Here is a 17,600-nt window from a genome sequence, read left to right as displayed (position 1 = left end):
TGCTTTCGTTTTTAAGGGACATTTAGGAATTGAAGGACTTGGGTTTCTATTTTCTTAGAACCGTGCTCAAAAGAAACGGCTGAACATTATCATTGTGGCTGAAGGAGCAATCGATTACCAAAATAAACCTATTACTTCTGAGAAAATCAAGGACGTAAGTACAGTTTCTTTCCTTTACCCTGTTATCTTCAAGTATGAGATATAACACCATTGCCAAGATTTTGGTGTAAAACGTTGCACTATTTTTTTTTAAAAAGTTCCTGCTATTTATAAATATCTTCTAAATGAATCTGCGTGTTAATGGAATGGCAGCAGACAAGCCCCGACTTCTGGAGACGCAGGGCCTCTACCCTTCTGTCGGTAATATCCCTACAAGGCCATGTGAACTCCCTGCAGAGGAACGGAAGTAGCACAGAATAGCCACTTGTGGTCTTTAATGTAACAGAAAACCCTTAGCTGTTAATGGCTTACTGCTCAAAGGATTAACAAGTTGGCTGCTGGGCCCCAGGACTCTGGGTGGCGGTAGGAAAAGATGGTGTCTGCCCAATTCTCCCTCCTTTTAGCCTGGAGCTACTGCTGAGCATGTTCTTAACCCCAAAGAAAGCCCCTGTGTTGAATCTGAACCCCAGTCTTGAAGTGGACCCAGGCAATGGTAGTCTTGTTGCCCTAGGACTCACTCAGATGGGTGCCTGCCTGTTGAGGCCCGACTCTTATGGCATCAAGCCAAGTTGCTGTGATTATAGTGGCAACCGGACACGCGAAGGCACTAGACGCTTGCAGAACAGAGCGGACGCTAGTTGAAGCTCCAGGCCACGGCATAAAGACATCTCAGCCTAACTTTGCGTGGCGCTTTCTCTGTTATGTTTAGTCATGAGTAACTGTTGAGCCAAAAGATGCATTTGATTTATTCTCAGACCAGCTATCCACTTGCATAGTCCAGCTGTGAAAGCTTTCTGGCAGTGAGCTGTCTGCCAATAGGAGACCTGCCAAGATGTCATGGGTACAACGAAGGCAGAGATTGGTTTTTCCCACGTGACTCAAGCGAAGCCTGAGTCATGCGATAGTAAACCAAGAAAGAACCGTTGAATGCATAGAGCCCAACCATTGTGTTCTTAGAGAGGAGGAAACCGAGCGCTAGAGGAGGGTCAGGTCTTCTGCCTAGCCGCCCTGCTAGTTTTCAGAAGGGCTGCGGGTGAACGGAGAATGCCTCGGTTTTCCTAGACCGCCCCGCACACATCACAGCTGTCCAGAACTGGGCTGATTTCAGAGACATGTTTCTGGTTCATAAAGTATTAGTAACACTTGGAGTATGCCAAACCAAAGCCATTGCTGGTGAGTAATGTACGCTGCTAGTCAGTGCGACGGAATCTCAGCTGTAGAAGTGATTTGCTTTCAGCCATGTCACTCACGTCACTTGCGACGTGGGAGAAGAGGGTCTTATTTAGGAAGTGAGATTTTAGACTCCCCCCTCCCACTCCCTATCTCGGAAGAAAGAGTAGCAAAATTGTTTCTCAGTACTCTGCACCTGTTACTGAATATCCTTGTGTTCGCCTGTGCGTGGGTTCTCGACACCTCCTCATAGAGATTTGTCCCTCTAGCTGGTAGTGAAGCAGCTGGGGTTGGACACCCGGGTGACGATCCTCGGACACGTGCAAAGAGGAGGAACGCCTTCTGCTTTTGACAGGATCCTGGTAAGTGGGTGGGTTTGCAGACAGTTTCACAAGATCTCCAGGGAAGTAGCAATATTTTCTGATAGTAGCATTTCTGGGAACGGAAAAAAAACTAATAACACCAGTGTAGAACAATACCACTGATATTTCACAGAGACAGTTGGTAAAATAATAAATAAATAGCGTATCTATTTATAGACATATATGAATGTCTATCACACTGGGTGGTTCATTCCTCATGGTTTCCTTTTAAATATCCTGTGGGACTTGCTGCTCTGTAGCTATTTCTAGGCCCAGAGTCGCTCGCATACCAGCAGCCCCATCAACGCACATGCAAGGTTGATATGCCACCCACAGTGGCCGGCGTGTCCTCAAGAAAGACCAGCACCCCAAATGTGGAAGGAAGGTCGATGTGCTGAGTGTTGGTGTGTGAAAACATACACAAAGGGGCACCAGACATCCGGAATCCAGACCTTCCGTTTTTATTTTTAAATACTGTCTATTCTTCATCTATCTCTAGCCTCTGTCTCCACTCCTCTTGAGCAGTTCTTACTGAAATCATGACGTCTCTTTGATACAGAGAAGTGTGTTCAGAGTTAATGGTAAACAAGAGCCAAGGAGGGGAAACAACGCAGGTGTCCGTCAGCACGTTAATGGATATAAACAAAACAGAGTAGAGCCATAAAATGAGTGAACTTCTCAAACAAAGCAACACCTGGCTGAGCCTGGACAGCGTGGTGCTGAGTACAGTGAATGACGGGCCAGAGGATGCAGCATACTGTAGGATCCCAGTTCTATAAAGTCTATTGTGGGTCGGCACCTTTGAGAAGTAAATAGAATAGGATGTGATATAATAAATGTAATATAATAAATGTTTCGGCTGTCCTCCCTCCCAAAAGGCAAATCTATCCTCTCAAACTAATATTAGTAGCTACCTGATGAGACTGAGGAAAGGAGGATTGGGGAGTGGAAAAATAAGTCAATGAAAGCAAGTTGAACAAACAAGCAAAGACAAAAACAAAACAACACAACCTCTCAACCTAAAAAACTCTTGAACAAGATGGGCTCACCAGGAATTCCACCAGAAGTTGTGAGCCCTTCCATAAAGTTGAAGAGGGGAAACACTTCCTAACTCATTCTCTGAGGCCAGGATTTCCTAGATGCCAAAGTGAGACAGAGGAGCCACAAGGAAAGAAGGCAGCAGAGCAATACCCCTCCTGAATAGAGACGTGAGACCCCTCAACTCCATAGTAGCAAACCAAACCCAACAGCTACGTAGAGAGTGGGAAACCCGTGACGAGAGAAAAGGTAAGTTGTAAGGAATATGAAGAAGGAGACGTGGTGGCAGAGTAGGGTGCCATTTGGGCCGCTAACCACAAGGTCAACAGGGGAAGTCCAGGTGTCCTCGGGAGAAAGATTGGGCTCTCAGTCCAGGGAAGATCTCCAGTCTCGGAAACCCATCGGGACAGTTCTCGTCTTTGGTTCAGAATCGCTGGGACTCCGGATGGGCTCTGTGGCAGAGAGCCTGGTTTGGGGACGAATATGCATACTGAATTGAGATTCCATTCAACGGAGCGGAAAGGAAGTTGAAAATGGAAGACTTTAAAGCACAGTTTGGCGCCATCTGCATACTGTGGTGGAAAAGCTAGTGTTTAAGGATGCATCTCTGTGAGAATACATGGTTGGGGGGTGGGTCCTGAGGTCTCTTAATGCAAAGAGCCGTTTGATCATTGCTGATTTCCTCTCCAGGCCAGTCGCCTGGGGGTGGAGGCTGTGATCGCGCTCCTTGAAGCCACCCCAGAGACCCCAGCCTGTGTAGTTTCCCTGAGCGGAAACCACGCGCTGCGCCTGCCCCTGGTGGAGTGTGTGCAGATGGTGAGTCCCGTGCGCAGCCAGTCCCGCGTGGCCTGGTTCATAACTACTCCCGGGGCTGTGGGTGGCGCCTGCTGCTAGCAAGTCAGAGCATGTGCGTGCTCCTGCTGCTCGTAAGGTGGACAGTCAGTTACGTGACCTTTCTAAGAACAAAACTAGCTTCCCCCATGCCATGGATGATGGTAACCAGGCTTTGTGTTTTCAGCCTTTGGGAAACCCAGACCATGTCAGTGTGTGCGTTCCTTGGTGCTTTTCTGGTTGCCATCGAAGTGACGTGCTTTCAGAAGCAATTTGCCAAACATAGGTGTCATTTGAGAGTCATCGTGTGTTAGATCAACACGCCAAAAAAAAAGGCCTATGCGGCCTTTACTAAGTGGTGTGGTGTGGCACACAGGGAAAGGTTCGCTGTCGAGTTTCACAAGGGATACATAAGGTTTAGCTTCTCCACCCATTCACCTCCTCCTGCCCTCCTGGCCCCAGAAACTTCCAGATCCATAATGTCACTGTTAGAACGGCAACTGCAGGGGATGTGTCCACTCCTGTCACTGGGGCAGTGGATGTAGGAGGACTTTTTAAATGATTTAGCACTTTCTAGTTGGTCATTATATCAGCTGGTGATAGAATTGCATCTGAAATAAATTTTCTGTTTTGTATTTATTCCAAACTTTTCAAAGGTTAGCCATGACCATCATTTTCTGCTGTCTTTCCAGTGACTCTGAAGTATATATAGTTTGTAGCCTATGCGAGAAACCCCGATGCTCTAGTGGCTAAGCGTTGGACTGCTACCCAACAGGTCAGCAGTTCAAAACTACCCATCCCTCTGTGGGAGAAAGACGAGTCTTTCTACTGTAAAAAGTTACAGTCTCGGAAACCCACAGGGGCAGTTCTACCCTGCCCGGTAGGGTCCCCACAGGTCAGAGTTGGCTCAATGACTGTGAGTTTTGGGTTTTGTTTTTTGGTGTTCAGAGAAGTCGTTAAACCAAAGGACTTGTTAAACTGAATGACCTTAGAAACAATATCCAAAAGCTTACAGCAGTTAGTAAAGTGTGTGTGTGTGTGTGTGTGTGTGTGTGTGTGTGTGTGTGTGTGTGAGAGAGAGAGAGAGAGACACCAAGCTGTGTGTAGTAAATTTGTTACCAGACTGCTTACATCCAGCGTTTCATTGTTGATTCAGAAGCAAAAACGTGTCTGCTCATTTGTCTTCAGGGGATCAAATAGAGGTGTTCTGACTCAAAGCAATAGTGAACCATTCAGGGAGCACCTGCTACTGGTGAGGTGTTTCCTAATGCTTTGTGTGCCTTTAAGACCTGTGAATAGCTTGAAAAACAAGGAGCGTTTTTTCTTATTTTACCGACGAGGAGCTTAAAGTCAGAAAGAGAAACCGTTTGCCCCAGACCCTACTGCAGGAAAAGAACAGAGAGAGGAGTCTGACATGGGCTACCTGCCCCGAAGTCCAAGTTCTCTGCCCAGCACGTTTGGCCGACTCAGGGCCAGGCACAGAGGCAGCTGGTCACTTTCTCCCACTACACTCAAATTGAGCGATTTTCGGCAGCCTTGCCCAAGAGCTCCGTTTGCCTGTGGGATTGCTCTCTCAGAGTAAAACCCTAGCCGTTCTGAGATGTGAGCTTTGAGAGGGTCATTACCGTTTGTAAGCATGCGGACGGGGCTGCCAACGGCTGGTCTGGACTTTAGAATGTTTGTTTGCACCACTCGGCCAGCTGAGGTTCAGTTCTGAAGGCAGGGACCATCACTGGGAAGACGCAGCTAGTTCTGCTTGAGCCCCACCCTGCCATTCACGAGAGCCCTAAACCGGACGTGTTCTTTCCTTCATTCCTTTGTAAAGACCCAGGACGTGCAAAAGGCGATGGACGAGAGAAGATTTAGTGACGCTGTCCAGCTTCGAGGAAGGTGAGTTCTTTGGAAGAAAACTATTTTATTTGTAACAAATGTGCCTCTGGTAATCAGTCAACTCACGGTGACCCCACGCGTGTCAGAATCGAACTGTATTCCCGAGGGGCTTGGGTGTCTGACTCTTGGAAGCTGATCAGCAGACTTCTCTTCCGCAGCACCTCCGTGTGTGGATGCCAAATGCCTGCCCTTTGATCGGCGGCCAGTATTAACCCTGTGCTGGGCGCGTTTCTTCTTCAGCTGGGGTCAGGTCGAACGGGCCTTCTATTCCAATATAAAATTTCAAACATCACAGAACAAAGAAAGCATTGGTTCTGTATGGCGAAGACCGAGGTGCCTAGTAAAAGGATAAAGGATGTTTTATATTGAGGGGGACAGGGTGAAAGATTAGTCAGAATTTGGTGAGATTTTACTCTGAGGGGAGGATTTTGCTAGCTTTTTGGAAGATACCCGTGAGCCACACTACAATGTTTGTTTGCTGGCGTGCTTCTGAACTAGGAACACAGAGCGCCGCGGGTCCCCGTGGAGGGTCCCTGCAGGACATGGGAGTCCGTTCTGCCCTCCACTGGTCTCTCGTGGCCAGTATACAGAGCCAACAGCAGAGACCACGGACGCCGCGTCACACTGTCACTTTCTGGGGGCCCTTCATCCCGGGTGAATCCCCTCTTCTGTGCCCTCAAAAGCTTCCTTCTGTTTCAGGAGCTTTCAGAGCAACCTGAACATCTACAAGCGCCTTTCCATGAAGATCCCAGATTCCCAGATTGTCAAGGTGAGTGGGTAGTGCAACTCACCTTGCGGCTCCCGCTTTCTTCCCAGTGACCCACGCCTCACTTGCCACCGCCTCACAGGCCACTGTTCTGCGACGGCACGGCCAGTCCCTCCCCAGTGCCATCTCTCGAAAGACTACGTGAACTCGCAAACCAACCCCTTTCACCCTGACCTTTGTTTTCAGATGAATTATGTTAGCTCTCGTGGTCTGCAGTCTGCTGCGACGAGATGCTCCTGGGTGTGCACAGAATACGCGCTCACACAAGCACCCTGCGGCCCTGACACGCTTCCTTTTCTTTCTTTTTTGGCAGAGTAACTGTAATGTGTGCATTATCAACGTGGGCGCTCCCGCGGCTGGGATGAATGCTGCCGTGCGCTCGGCTGTCCGAATGGGGATAGCTGACGGCCACAGGATGCTCGCCATCTACGATGGCTTTGATGGGTTTTCCAAAGGGCAGGTGAGTGTCACAGGAGACGCCAGGCCGAAAAATACCCTTAATCTGAACATCATAAGTAAATTGGCCCCCCATTGAAGTGACCTTCCAGCTAAGTGAGAGAGTGTCCTTGCTCTTTAAAATGTATATAAGACTCTAAATGTAATGGCAGTTCTTGAGGGACAACTTCTGCTTCAGAGTTCAGACCATCGTAAGGTACGGTCTAGGATCTTCCAATTGCGCTCACATGGTACACGTTATTTGTAAGCTTTTGTGTTAGTGCAGGTTGACTGTAGAAGCCAATCCAGAGACCCTCACACATGGATAAGGCAGAGCTTTATATCAAGGGCCTCGGGTGGGAGGTTGGCTTGGGTTGCAAGCCTGGTGGTGGAGGCTCCTGTGCGTGGAGCAGCGAGAGGGGCAGGAAGGTCGGAGGAGAGGAGCATAAAGGCAATGAGGGCCTGCCAGCAACGCAGAGGAATTTGGTGTTTGGGTTTTTTTGATAAATCATTTTTGGGGTTCTTACAGTTCTTATAACAATCCATACACTCTTACACTGGTGCAGATAGAAACTGGAAACATAGGGAATCCAGGACAGATGAGCTCTTCAGGACCAGGGGGGGACGGACAACAGAAAAGTGGGTGAAGGGAGACCGTGGGACAGTGTAAGATATGACAAAATAATAATTATTTATAAATTAACAAGAGCTCATGAGGGAGGGGGGAGGGAGGAGGAAAAATGAGCTGATACCAAGGGCTCAAGTAGAAGGCAAATGTTTCGAGAATGATGATGGCAACAAATGAACAAATGTGCTTGACACAATGGATGGGTGGATGGATTGTGATGAGTTGTACGAGCCCCTAATAAAATAATTTTTTAAAAATCCATACATCCTGAGAATGATGATGACAACAAATGCATAGATGTACAAATGTGTTTGACACATGGATGTATGTAAGAGTTGTATGAGCCCCCAATAAAATGATCCATACATCCATTGTATCGAGCACATTCACATTAATATGATTGTTTTGGGTCTTCTGATACCTGATCCTGTTGATGCCTCATGATCAGGCAGGCATGTGTGCTTCTTCCATGTGGGATTAGTTGCTTCTCAGCTAGATGGCCGCTTGTTTAACTTCAAGCCTTTAAGTCTCCAGATGCTATAGTAGGCACCATCAGTTTTCTTCACCACATTTGCTTACACACCTATTTTGTCTCCAGTCACCATGTCAGGAAGGTGAGCATCACAGAATGCTGGGTTATTAGAACAAAGTGTTCTTGCGTTGAGGGAGTCCTTGAGTAGAGGCCCGTTGTCCATCTGCTACCTTAATACTTAACATAAATATATGTATATAGACCTATATCGTATTGTTATATATATTTGCTTATATATGTGCCTGTATATTATACCTCTATAAGTGTCTTTTGCCTCATGAATGTGCAAATGCACTTTACACAACTGATGTACGTATGGGTTGTGATAAGAGGTGGATGAGCCCTTGATAAAACGATTTTAAAAAGTGTCTTTGCCTCGTAGTTTTTTCCTGTTTCTTTTCACTTTCCTCCTTTCCCACTGTCATGTTCGGCCTTCATTCAGCTCTCAGTGACCCTACATTGAGCGTGCTCAAATCCCACCAGGCATTCGACGCCCTCCTCACCATCGATTCAGGTCACTTGCTGTTCCCTTGTCCCTTGCCGTGTTGACTGCCCCACCTCCCTTTCTCCCATGGCCCCCGAACCGTCAGTCCTGTGTCCTGTCTTATACAGGTAGACATGGGGGGTGGGGAGCCTATAAATGGTTTCAGGTCTCTGCTGAATGCCTTCCTTGAGTCTGAGAAGTCTGTTTTGGGGATTCCTCAAGGACTTTGTTGCTTTGCTCCCCTTGTGTTTCACCCTGGTGTGTGTGGGGCCAGATCAGGCACCATTCCCACCCTGTGTCTCCAGGGCTGCCCCCCACGTAGTGCTATGGGTTAGTGAAGGGACATCATTACTCAGGGAGGGGCCGGCCCTACCGTCCTCTCTGCATTGACTGCTCCGAGCAGGAATAACCTCCTCTGGGCTTGGTGGACCAGGATGCGGTTCGTTCTCTCTCTCTCTCTCTCTCTCTCTCTCTCTCTCTCTCTCTCTCTCTCTCTCTCTCTCTCTCCCTGTTAGTTTGCTCCTGTGTGATCTGGGCAGCTGTCTTCTGTAGGGCATTCTTCTGGGGAGAGGGTCAATGTATCTGGGACCGGGGCCGGCCCACAGACCTCGCTGCTGCCTGTGGTATGCTGCTTGGCACCCCAGCTTGAGGCCTGGTCTCTCTCTCCTGCTCCCATGGGGATGTGAAAGTGCCCTTTATTCTGAACACCAAGGGGGTTTTGAGCGTGGGTGTGGCACTGAGGAGTTTACTAAATCACTCTGGGTTTAATAAAGGGGACAAACAGGAAACAAGAGACTAGGCAGAGAAAGAGAGAGAACAAAATGAGTGTCAAAAGAGACCCTTAACTATGCTCGAGAATGTAGAGTCGCTAAAGCTAATGGGGGAAATCATGAAGTAAAGGCACTGAGCAGAAGATTTCTAAGGTTGGCTGAAGGAGAGGCGGAAGGTGGAATGTGAAACCGCCTGGGGTTAGCAGTGAGGGAGGAATATGCTCAGCTTTTTTCAAGCTGAAAAAAACTGGTGAAAAAGTGAAGCCTTGAGTTGCCAGATTAAAGATTCTGTAGGTAAAAGACTGAATGATGCAAGGAGCTTCAAAAGACGATGGAAGGAATACAAAGAGTCGCTGGATCAAAACGAAGTGGTCGCCATCCGGCCATTTCAAGAGGGAGCTTGGGAGCAGGAGCCAGTGGGCCGGAGGAAGAAGTCCCGCCTGCACTGCTGACACTGGTGGAAAACAAAGCTCTAGGAATCGCCGGAGTAGCAGCTGAGATTTTTCAAAAAGCGGATATATCAAGCTGGAAGCATTCCCTCCTCTGTGCTAAGAAAGTTGGAAGACAGAATGTAGAAATTATTGAACAGCATCACTAGTAATACAGGAAGTAAAATTTTGCTGGAGGTAATTTTTTTAAAATGGTTGCAGCTGCTGCACACAGTCGGAAACTATCAGAGGTTCAAGCCAGATTTAGAGAGGACATAGAATGAGTGATATCAAGATAGCAAGAAGCAGAGGATACCAGGGAGATGTTTCCCTGTGTTTTATTGCCTGCCGTGGCATTAGACTGTGTAGCTCATTGCAGACTGGGGAAAATGGGAATTCCAGTGTACTTCATTGTGCCCTGGTGGGGCAGTGATTACATGTTGGGCTGCTAACCCCAAAAACAGCAGTTCAAAACCACCAGCCACTCCATGGGAGGAAGATGAGGCTTTCTACTCCCTGTGAAGGGTTTCAGTGTTGGAAGCCCACAGAGACAGTTGTACCTGTCCTCTAGGGTCACTGTGAGTCGGAATCCCCTTGATGGCAGTGAGTTTGTCGTGTTTGTTTGTTTTTCTTATGCTCATGTGGAACCTGTACCTAGACCAAGATGAAGTCCTTGGACAGGACAAGGGGACACTGCGTAGCTTTAAATCAGGAAAGAAGACCATCAGGGTTGTATCCCTTCACCCTGCTAGTGGAACAAATGATCCAAGAAGCTGGACGCGAATACAGAATCAGGGAGGACGTCCCCTAAACAGCCTGCAGTGTGCAGAGGACACAGCATTGCTTCCTGAGAGTGAAGAGGGCTCGAAGCACTTACTGGTGAAGAGCAGCAAGTAGACTTCAGTGTGCATTATAACCACAAATCCTCACCCCTGGCCCGAGAAGCTGCCTCATGAGAAACGAAGAGACAAGTGAAGCTGTCGAGGATTTCCTTTACTTGGATCCATAAGCAGCAGCCACTGAAGCAGCAATCAAGAAATCAAACTGCATATTACATTGCACAGATCTGCTGCAAAGCACCTCTTTAATGATGAAGAATTGTTTTGATATAACTCAGCTTGATTTGCTCAGCGATGCATCTAAGATTTTAGATTTATTAGTTATTTGGGGAAAACGTTTTCTTTCAATCCTGTATCAGATTTAAAAGATTTCATTTAAATTATTTTTCGTCTCAGGGAAAGAATTTGGCCACTTGATAGATATGACTAGGAAAGTAATGAACAATGAAATAAGTTTCATGTGTCAACACGTTCAGCATTAGCATGAAAGCCACTTCACGACTTCGCCTCAATCCTTACAGGAACGCAGCCTGTTCAGGGCACAGGAATCCAAGGTATTTTAAAACAGCTTTTTACTTTCCTCGTCCTTTTTGCATTTTAGATCAAAGAAATCAACTGGTCAGATGTTGGAGGCTGGACCGGCCAAGGAGGATCAATTCTTGGGACAAAACGGTAATTGCTAGACTTTGATTTCCTGAATAATATTGAGAAAGCAGAAAAGGCTGTGGCATTGGTGAATAGCTGACGATTCATTCTGATTCTTTTAATTTCCTGGAACTAAATTCCTCCAGGAAGCGGTACTGTCCCCATTTTAGGAAGAATCCGGGTCATGTTTTAAGGAGGTGACGTTGAGACATTCCATTAAAAGTGACACTCCCGAGTTGAAAAAAAAAAAAAAAGTGACACTCCCTCCATTATCTGCCTTTGCTCCAAGAAGGAGCCAGGCACTGCTTTAAGGAGCTAAGGCCGAGGTTTGCTGTGGAAAGGCAGGTGAATGAGGAGCAGAAGAGATAGGGCAGGATAGTGTGTGAAATGTTCCTTTCCCAACAAACCCTGTTTTAATTTATTTGAAAAGCACGATGTGAGGATAACGATGATGTCATGCTAGGTATCTCGGTGCTGTCACCAAACCGAGTCATTGTACTGTTTACAAAGAGTCACAACTGGTTAGTATTGGTAGGAAGTAAGCGGTTCCAAAATAAAAATGTATTTTTCTGGTAACCTTTTTCCAGCATTTTTATAAGGCCCCATATTTAAGTTTAAGTTGAACTTGAGTCTCCTAAGATATTATCCTATGAATAAAAGTATGAGCATCAGTCATTATTATAACTTGAAAATCGTTTTTATGTACATCGAATACATGTTTAATTGCAAACTAATAATAGCTTATTGTACCAAGAAAATTGTCCCAACTTTCTGTTCTGCTCCGGGCTTCAGGGTGCCACGTATCGTCCCACCGCTGACAAGAGTCCTGTGGGGGTCCCCAAGCAATGTCCTCACTGTTGGTGTCCTGACTGCACAGCTATATTTAGAACTAACTCATCTTCGCAGTACATTTCCTGGGCCTCCTCGGGCCGACTGTGACTTCCCAGTAGTCTTTGCTGCAGACGCTGACTGAGGGCTACCTCTCGACTTAGCCAAAAGGATTAGCTTGGCAGCTGCGGTAGAATTCCAAAGAAGCTTAAGTAGCTTAACACGCCACACATTAGAAGACCGGGAGTGATTTTATAGTTCGATCTCATGGTTACTTGATTTCTATGGCTTGCCATGCCTGGATTTTTATTTTCACCCCGTGGCTTCTTAGAAATCTAAGCAAGACACACTGTATTTCCATAAGCATCACAGGAAGGAAGTGTCAGAGGGGGATTTGAGATGGGACATCTAGCCCAAATATTATCTGTCTGGTAAGCTACATGTTCACCGTACCATCTGAGTAGGTGCTGAAATGGGAGAGGAGGAGCAAGTATGAATGGAGGTGATTTAAAATGAGACCAGATTGGATAATGTATATATAAGTTAATGTCATAACAATCCATGCATTTCCATTTAAGCGATTGTTTTTATTAAAATGTACAAGCTATGCAGGTAACTAGAAAAACACTCACTTGCTGGCAGGGTTCCAGTTCATATTTGCACGGGCTTATTCCAAGTAAAACATGTTTACACATGTCTCTGCCATCAACGATGTCTGCAGACGAGTTCTCTCAGTGATACATGGCTTACGTTCATTAGAGTGCCTTAGGAAATGGGCCCATCAAAATAAGGGCTTCCAGGAGGATTGCTTGGGCCCCTTAAATTCACGGCAGAGAAGTCAGCTCAGAAGGTTATAGCTACTTGAGCCGGGGGGGTGGGGTGGGGGGGATTTCAAATGGTGATTCGTATAGATTGTTCTCTAAGGACACAGGATGTCCATGGGACCTTTTTAGAAAATAAAAAACTGCATTGATGAGAAAAAGCTCAGGAATGTTACCAAGAAATTGTTTTCCATCATTCTCCGCCCTGCGCCCCCCCCCCAATCATTCTTTAAGGGCAGCAAGAACTGTTCTACAAGAAATTTATTGGGAAACCTTACACCATCCATCCACCTTACTGCCTGTACTTGCCCATTCAGACTTCTTTTTATTCCCCAAACCTGAAGAACATTCCAAAAGGAGCGCTATTTGAGTCGCAGGTCCCCAAACATTGTGACATCGTGTCAATCAGACTGCAGAATTCGTTAAGGAAGGGTGCGCGATGGAAACACCCCCTTCCGAAATGTTTACACCTAGATAGATGGAGGTTATGTTAAAAAAAAAAACCCGTCACATAATCATATTTCTGCTCAATAAAGATACCTGTAATTTTGTAGCAGTAATTTTTAACCTCCAATTATGCTTTGTTTTTATTTTTTTTTCCTATTGTGGCGATCGGACTCTTTAGGTGTAGCCCCAGGTGCAGCTGGGGCACGCCACGGAGCCCATTCTGACTCTGAGCGAGCTAGAGGACAGAGTAGAACAGCCAGAAGGTCCGGTCCAGCTTTCTTCAGACAATACGTTATTTGGGCATTTCATTTGTGGCCCGGCTGCCTGATGTAGCCCTCTCCGGCCATCCTGTTACCTATGCTTCGTCTGGCAAAGCTGAGGGAGCGCAGAAGGCAGTAACATCCCCCTGCTCCCTTGGCCGTGAAAGCGGGAGAGGCGACCTGGGAGAGTAAAGGGGCTGGCGCCAGGTTTGTCAGCATGCTGTGTGTCATCGGAACCGGGCAGCTTGTCCGCATCTGACCTCACCTCTTGATCTAACTATTTTTAGTATTCTACCTGGAAAGTATTTGGAAGAGATTGCTGTACAGATGCGTGCTCATAATATCAACGCTGTGTTGATTATTGGTGGATTTGAGGTACTTCATTGTTTCTCTGTTAACCTGCTAGTTACTTAGCTTTGCAGAAAAAAATACTAACTCTTTCTTGGCTTCAAACCAGGCCTACAAGGGGGGCTTCAAAGTATTCATGGGAAAACAAAATGAAGAGAAAGTGGTGTTTCCCCATTAACTGTGCGAAACCCCCTTGTGTGCTGTTCTTGTCGGCTAGTCTTCATGATTTGGGTTTTTAGAGTCCCAGGCCCAATTACCACCAAGTAAATGTGAATCCCACCGAAAAATAAGAGTGGCAAGATCTACCCAGGTCTAATAAAGCAACTTAATTGGGAAGTGAAACCCTGATTCGTCATCTCTGATTCACCGTTCTAGTAAGCTTTGATGTATTTTAAGTCTGTAGAAATAATTTAATGTCTTGGACTTGAGATACATTGGCTTTTTCAAAAGAAAGACGTTTTAACTTTTTAAGACTTGTTGAATCATATGGTATTTATTTATTTGTTTATCTATTTATTTGGTCTATTCAATGACCATCAGCCCCATGATAAGCCTGAGAGTTAAAGAAAATGTAAGAAGCTCAAATAATCCTTCTTACCAATAAGGGATTTATTTAGTCAGGCTTATCGATGATTCAATCCTACATTGTGCCTTGTGCCTAAAACTTCGTAGTTTATCTTTGATCCTAATGCCTTATGTGGATCTTTCAGTGGTTCCGTGGGACCCCTCACCCCGTATGTGCCTTGTGTGCTGTGGTAGAAGTGGCTTGCCCTGTGGCTCCAACCATTTTAATGCCATTGATGTCCCTTTGTTCCCCTTCCTTCCTTCCTTCCTCGCCCCACAACTGCACACACTTCCCTGACAGGCCTACCTGGGACTGCTGGAAATGTCAGCTGCCCGGGAGCAACACGAAGAGTTTTGTGTTCCGATGATTATGGTTCCAGCCACTGTCTCCAACAATGTGCCCGGTACCGATTTCAGCATTGGTGCAGACACTGCTCTGAACACTATCACCGACGTAAGTCTGTGTGTGCCCAGCAACGCCACGCGCTGTGCTGGCCCTCAGGATGACTGTGCTGCCCTTTTATTTACCAGTCTGCTAGACACGCCCCCTTGGAGAGCTGCGACCCAAGTCCCCGGATGGAGTGTTTTTGTTTTTGTATTTTCAAGGGAGGGAGGTGGTGCAACTGCTCCTCGAGCTCTGAAAATCTTTTGTGTAGTTTCCAGAATGCTTACCATCTCCATTCCCTTACCACTTTTGTGACATTAAGTGACATTCTTTAAGTGTCAATAGCATTTAAAATTTAAGAAATAATGATATCTTTTGTGTGTACATAATTTGGACAGTATTATGGTTTGCTCTTTTTTTTTTTTTTTTCACTTTTTTGCTGAGTTTGAAACTTCAGCTCAGAACATCTTGGAAATCCAGTGCCCTACCTTACTATGTAAAGTTGAATCGAATATTCCATCATTTTATTCATTGGCCTGAATCTGCCATTTGCATCATTTACATCATTTTCCCTTTTGCAAATGGGAAGTTACCGATGGTGTTTCTGATTTTTTAATATTTTTTTATGAAAGACAATAAAAAGGAATGCATTCTTAATATCTTATTTGCAAATCACATTTGGTCATTGATATATAAGTAAACTTGAAGATCAATATCTAGCGGTCATTTCATTTATCTCTATCTACGTGTGTACACACACATAAATCTGCTCCCGTTTGGGCCTGAACAACTTGAGAATTGTTTAGTCATTCTCAAGTTTTATTTTCCTTGTCAGACTTAATTTTTAGGAATTGGAAAAAATTTTTTGCCCTAAACCCTTAAATATAATAATACTTCCTTCTGGTATTGGTAAATAAAACTGGTAAATAACGCTTTTAAAACAATTCAAATGCTAAGCGATGCTTCTTGCTTGTGTCCTGCTTTTCTGAACACCCTAACCTCCCTTCAGTTTCTTCACTAAATACACCTGCCACTGTTGCATATGCTGAGTGGTGCCGGGAGCTGGTTCCTTGTCGTCTTAGTTTGCATTTTGCAGTCGAGTCACTAACCTTCACTTTGTTACTTGCTGTGCTTTCTAGCGACTTCTCACCGCCTGCCTCTCCCTGATTTCTGACTAATTTCAGCTCTTGAATGGTCTTCGCACTGTTGATTTAAAGATCACTGTTTTACCTGCTTTGGCAATATTTTGAATCTACTTCAGCTGAGCTTGCCATACAAGCGATTGGCATTTGTTTTCGTGGGCTGTTGTCTTGGGGATGTGTGGAGAATCGTAGTGACTCACGGCAGTTAGTGGGGGCTTTGGCAGACACAAGCAAAGGCCTCTCTCTCCTTGTTATATTTTGACCTGTACTTTCAGTCCTGCAGAGAGATCCCCCCCCACCCCGCCACTTTATCTATTCCAAGCAGCTCTTGTATAAAGAAGTTTTTAATTTCCAGATGACATATGTGTATTATAGGAATACCTATGTGATAGAAAATTTGAGGCCCAGGACATATAGAAAAAAAACAATTATGTCCAGTTTTAAGTGAATATGAGTTTGGGATAAACTCGTTGCCTTGAGCCCATTTGGATTTGCAGCCACCCGATGGGACACAGTAGAACTGGCTCACGGGGTTCCGCAGGCTGCCACCACCACCACCACCACCGTCATCTCCGTCTGGTGCAGAGGCTGTGGGTTCAAATGCTGACTTCTTGGTTAGCAGCTCTTTTGCCTTTCGGAGAGAACAATTTTGTGATTTTTTTTCCATCCTGTTTGGATTCATTGATTTGTTTTTTTAATACCTTGAGTTTCTTAAAGCTAAGTTAGCCCAGTACACGATTTGAAGGTGGTGGGGGGAGAGAGAAGGAGTTGTCTGATCATTCCTGGATTCGTGGTAAGTAGATCTGAGTCTGTTCTTAACCACCTCTTTGATAAGGACAGAGAAACCAGGGTGTGTTGGTGATGGCACAGTTCCTGTCCTGGCACGAGAATGCCATGAAAGACCACTATGCAAACTATTGACAAGGATAATTGAAGTTTCGATGGCCACCAATGGATACATTCTGTAGCCCGGTGAGCATTAAGAAAGAAAACAGCTGAGTCCTTCTGTGTATCTTGACGGTATAGGCGCTGAAATTGCGGTTTGTCTATGGATGTATTCATTGAAGCCAAAATGCACTTGAATCTTCTTTATGTTTGGACCTGGGTCTGTGCTGGCCACAGGGAAAGGGGGTAGGGTTCTTTCCAGGAAATGGGCTGGGAGTGAGTGGACCCTGAGGACGGTGCAAGGAATCTTCTCTTTGCCAGACCCCCCTGACCTCTAGCATCTTGGTCCAGGGCCCTCTCTGATACTGTGCCACCCTCCCCTGCCGTCGAAGTAACTCTGTTTCCAAGACTGTAAGTCCTGACAGCAGCAGATAGACAGCTTCTCTCTCTTCTGTGGAGCTGCTGGGGGCTCTGAACTGCTGACATTGCAGTTAGCAGGTAGTGTTCAGCCCACAGTATCGCCAGGACCATAAAAAGCGCCCCTAGGAATTGCAGATAAGCTGCGAGGTTTCACATTAGATTGTCGACCTTAATTGGGAAATTGAAACAGAGGTCCCAAAGAGCTTTTTGTGTCGTCCTCGGCCAAGGCCAGAGGCTGCCCCTTACAAGTTATCTCCCCCGTCTATTTATAGGACGAGCACTAGCTTGGCCCTTGAAAGCACTTACATTTATAATCTCTGTGGTTTATTTTCTACTGGACACTGACCCCTTTCAGCCCAATAGACCAGTGGCTCTCAACCACTGGCAATTTGCCCCCAGGCAATGCTTGTTCCTTTGCGGAGACATTTATCAGGCGTCCCAGTGGACACGTGGGTCGTGTGCTGGGCTGCTAACCACAAGTTCAGCTGTTCCAACCCACCAGCTGCTCCTCGGGAGAAAGAGA

At 46.0% G+C, this 17,600-nt stretch overlaps 1 protein-coding gene across 1 annotated transcript in view; it reads left to right on the top strand.

Annotated features, from left to right (window-relative positions):
* PFKP (phosphofructokinase, platelet) overlaps nt 1–17,600 on the top strand; it is an 89,554-nt gene that overhangs the window by 53,480 nt on the left and 18,474 nt on the right. The window contains exons 8-16 of the mRNA XM_075550132.1: nt 59–154; nt 1,599–1,691; nt 3,420–3,545; nt 5,386–5,450; nt 6,150–6,219; nt 6,530–6,676; nt 10,934–11,004; nt 13,621–13,708; nt 14,547–14,699. Of these exons, the coding sequence (XP_075406247.1) occupies nt 59–154; nt 1,599–1,691; nt 3,420–3,545; nt 5,386–5,450; nt 6,150–6,219; nt 6,530–6,676; nt 10,934–11,004; nt 13,621–13,708; nt 14,547–14,699 (909 nt within the window). The remainder of the gene's footprint in view (nt 1–58; nt 155–1,598; nt 1,692–3,419; nt 3,546–5,385; nt 5,451–6,149; nt 6,220–6,529; nt 6,677–10,933; nt 11,005–13,620; nt 13,709–14,546; nt 14,700–17,600) is intronic.

This window comes from Tenrec ecaudatus, chromosome 5, assembly GCF_050624435.1.
Source record: "Tenrec ecaudatus isolate mTenEca1 chromosome 5, mTenEca1.hap1, whole genome shotgun sequence".
In the NCBI taxonomy this organism is placed as follows: Eukaryota; Metazoa; Chordata; class Mammalia; order Afrosoricida; family Tenrecidae; genus Tenrec; species Tenrec ecaudatus.
The sequence above is the reverse complement of the archived record's forward strand: the minus strand, read 5'-3'. Positions and strand labels throughout refer to the sequence as shown.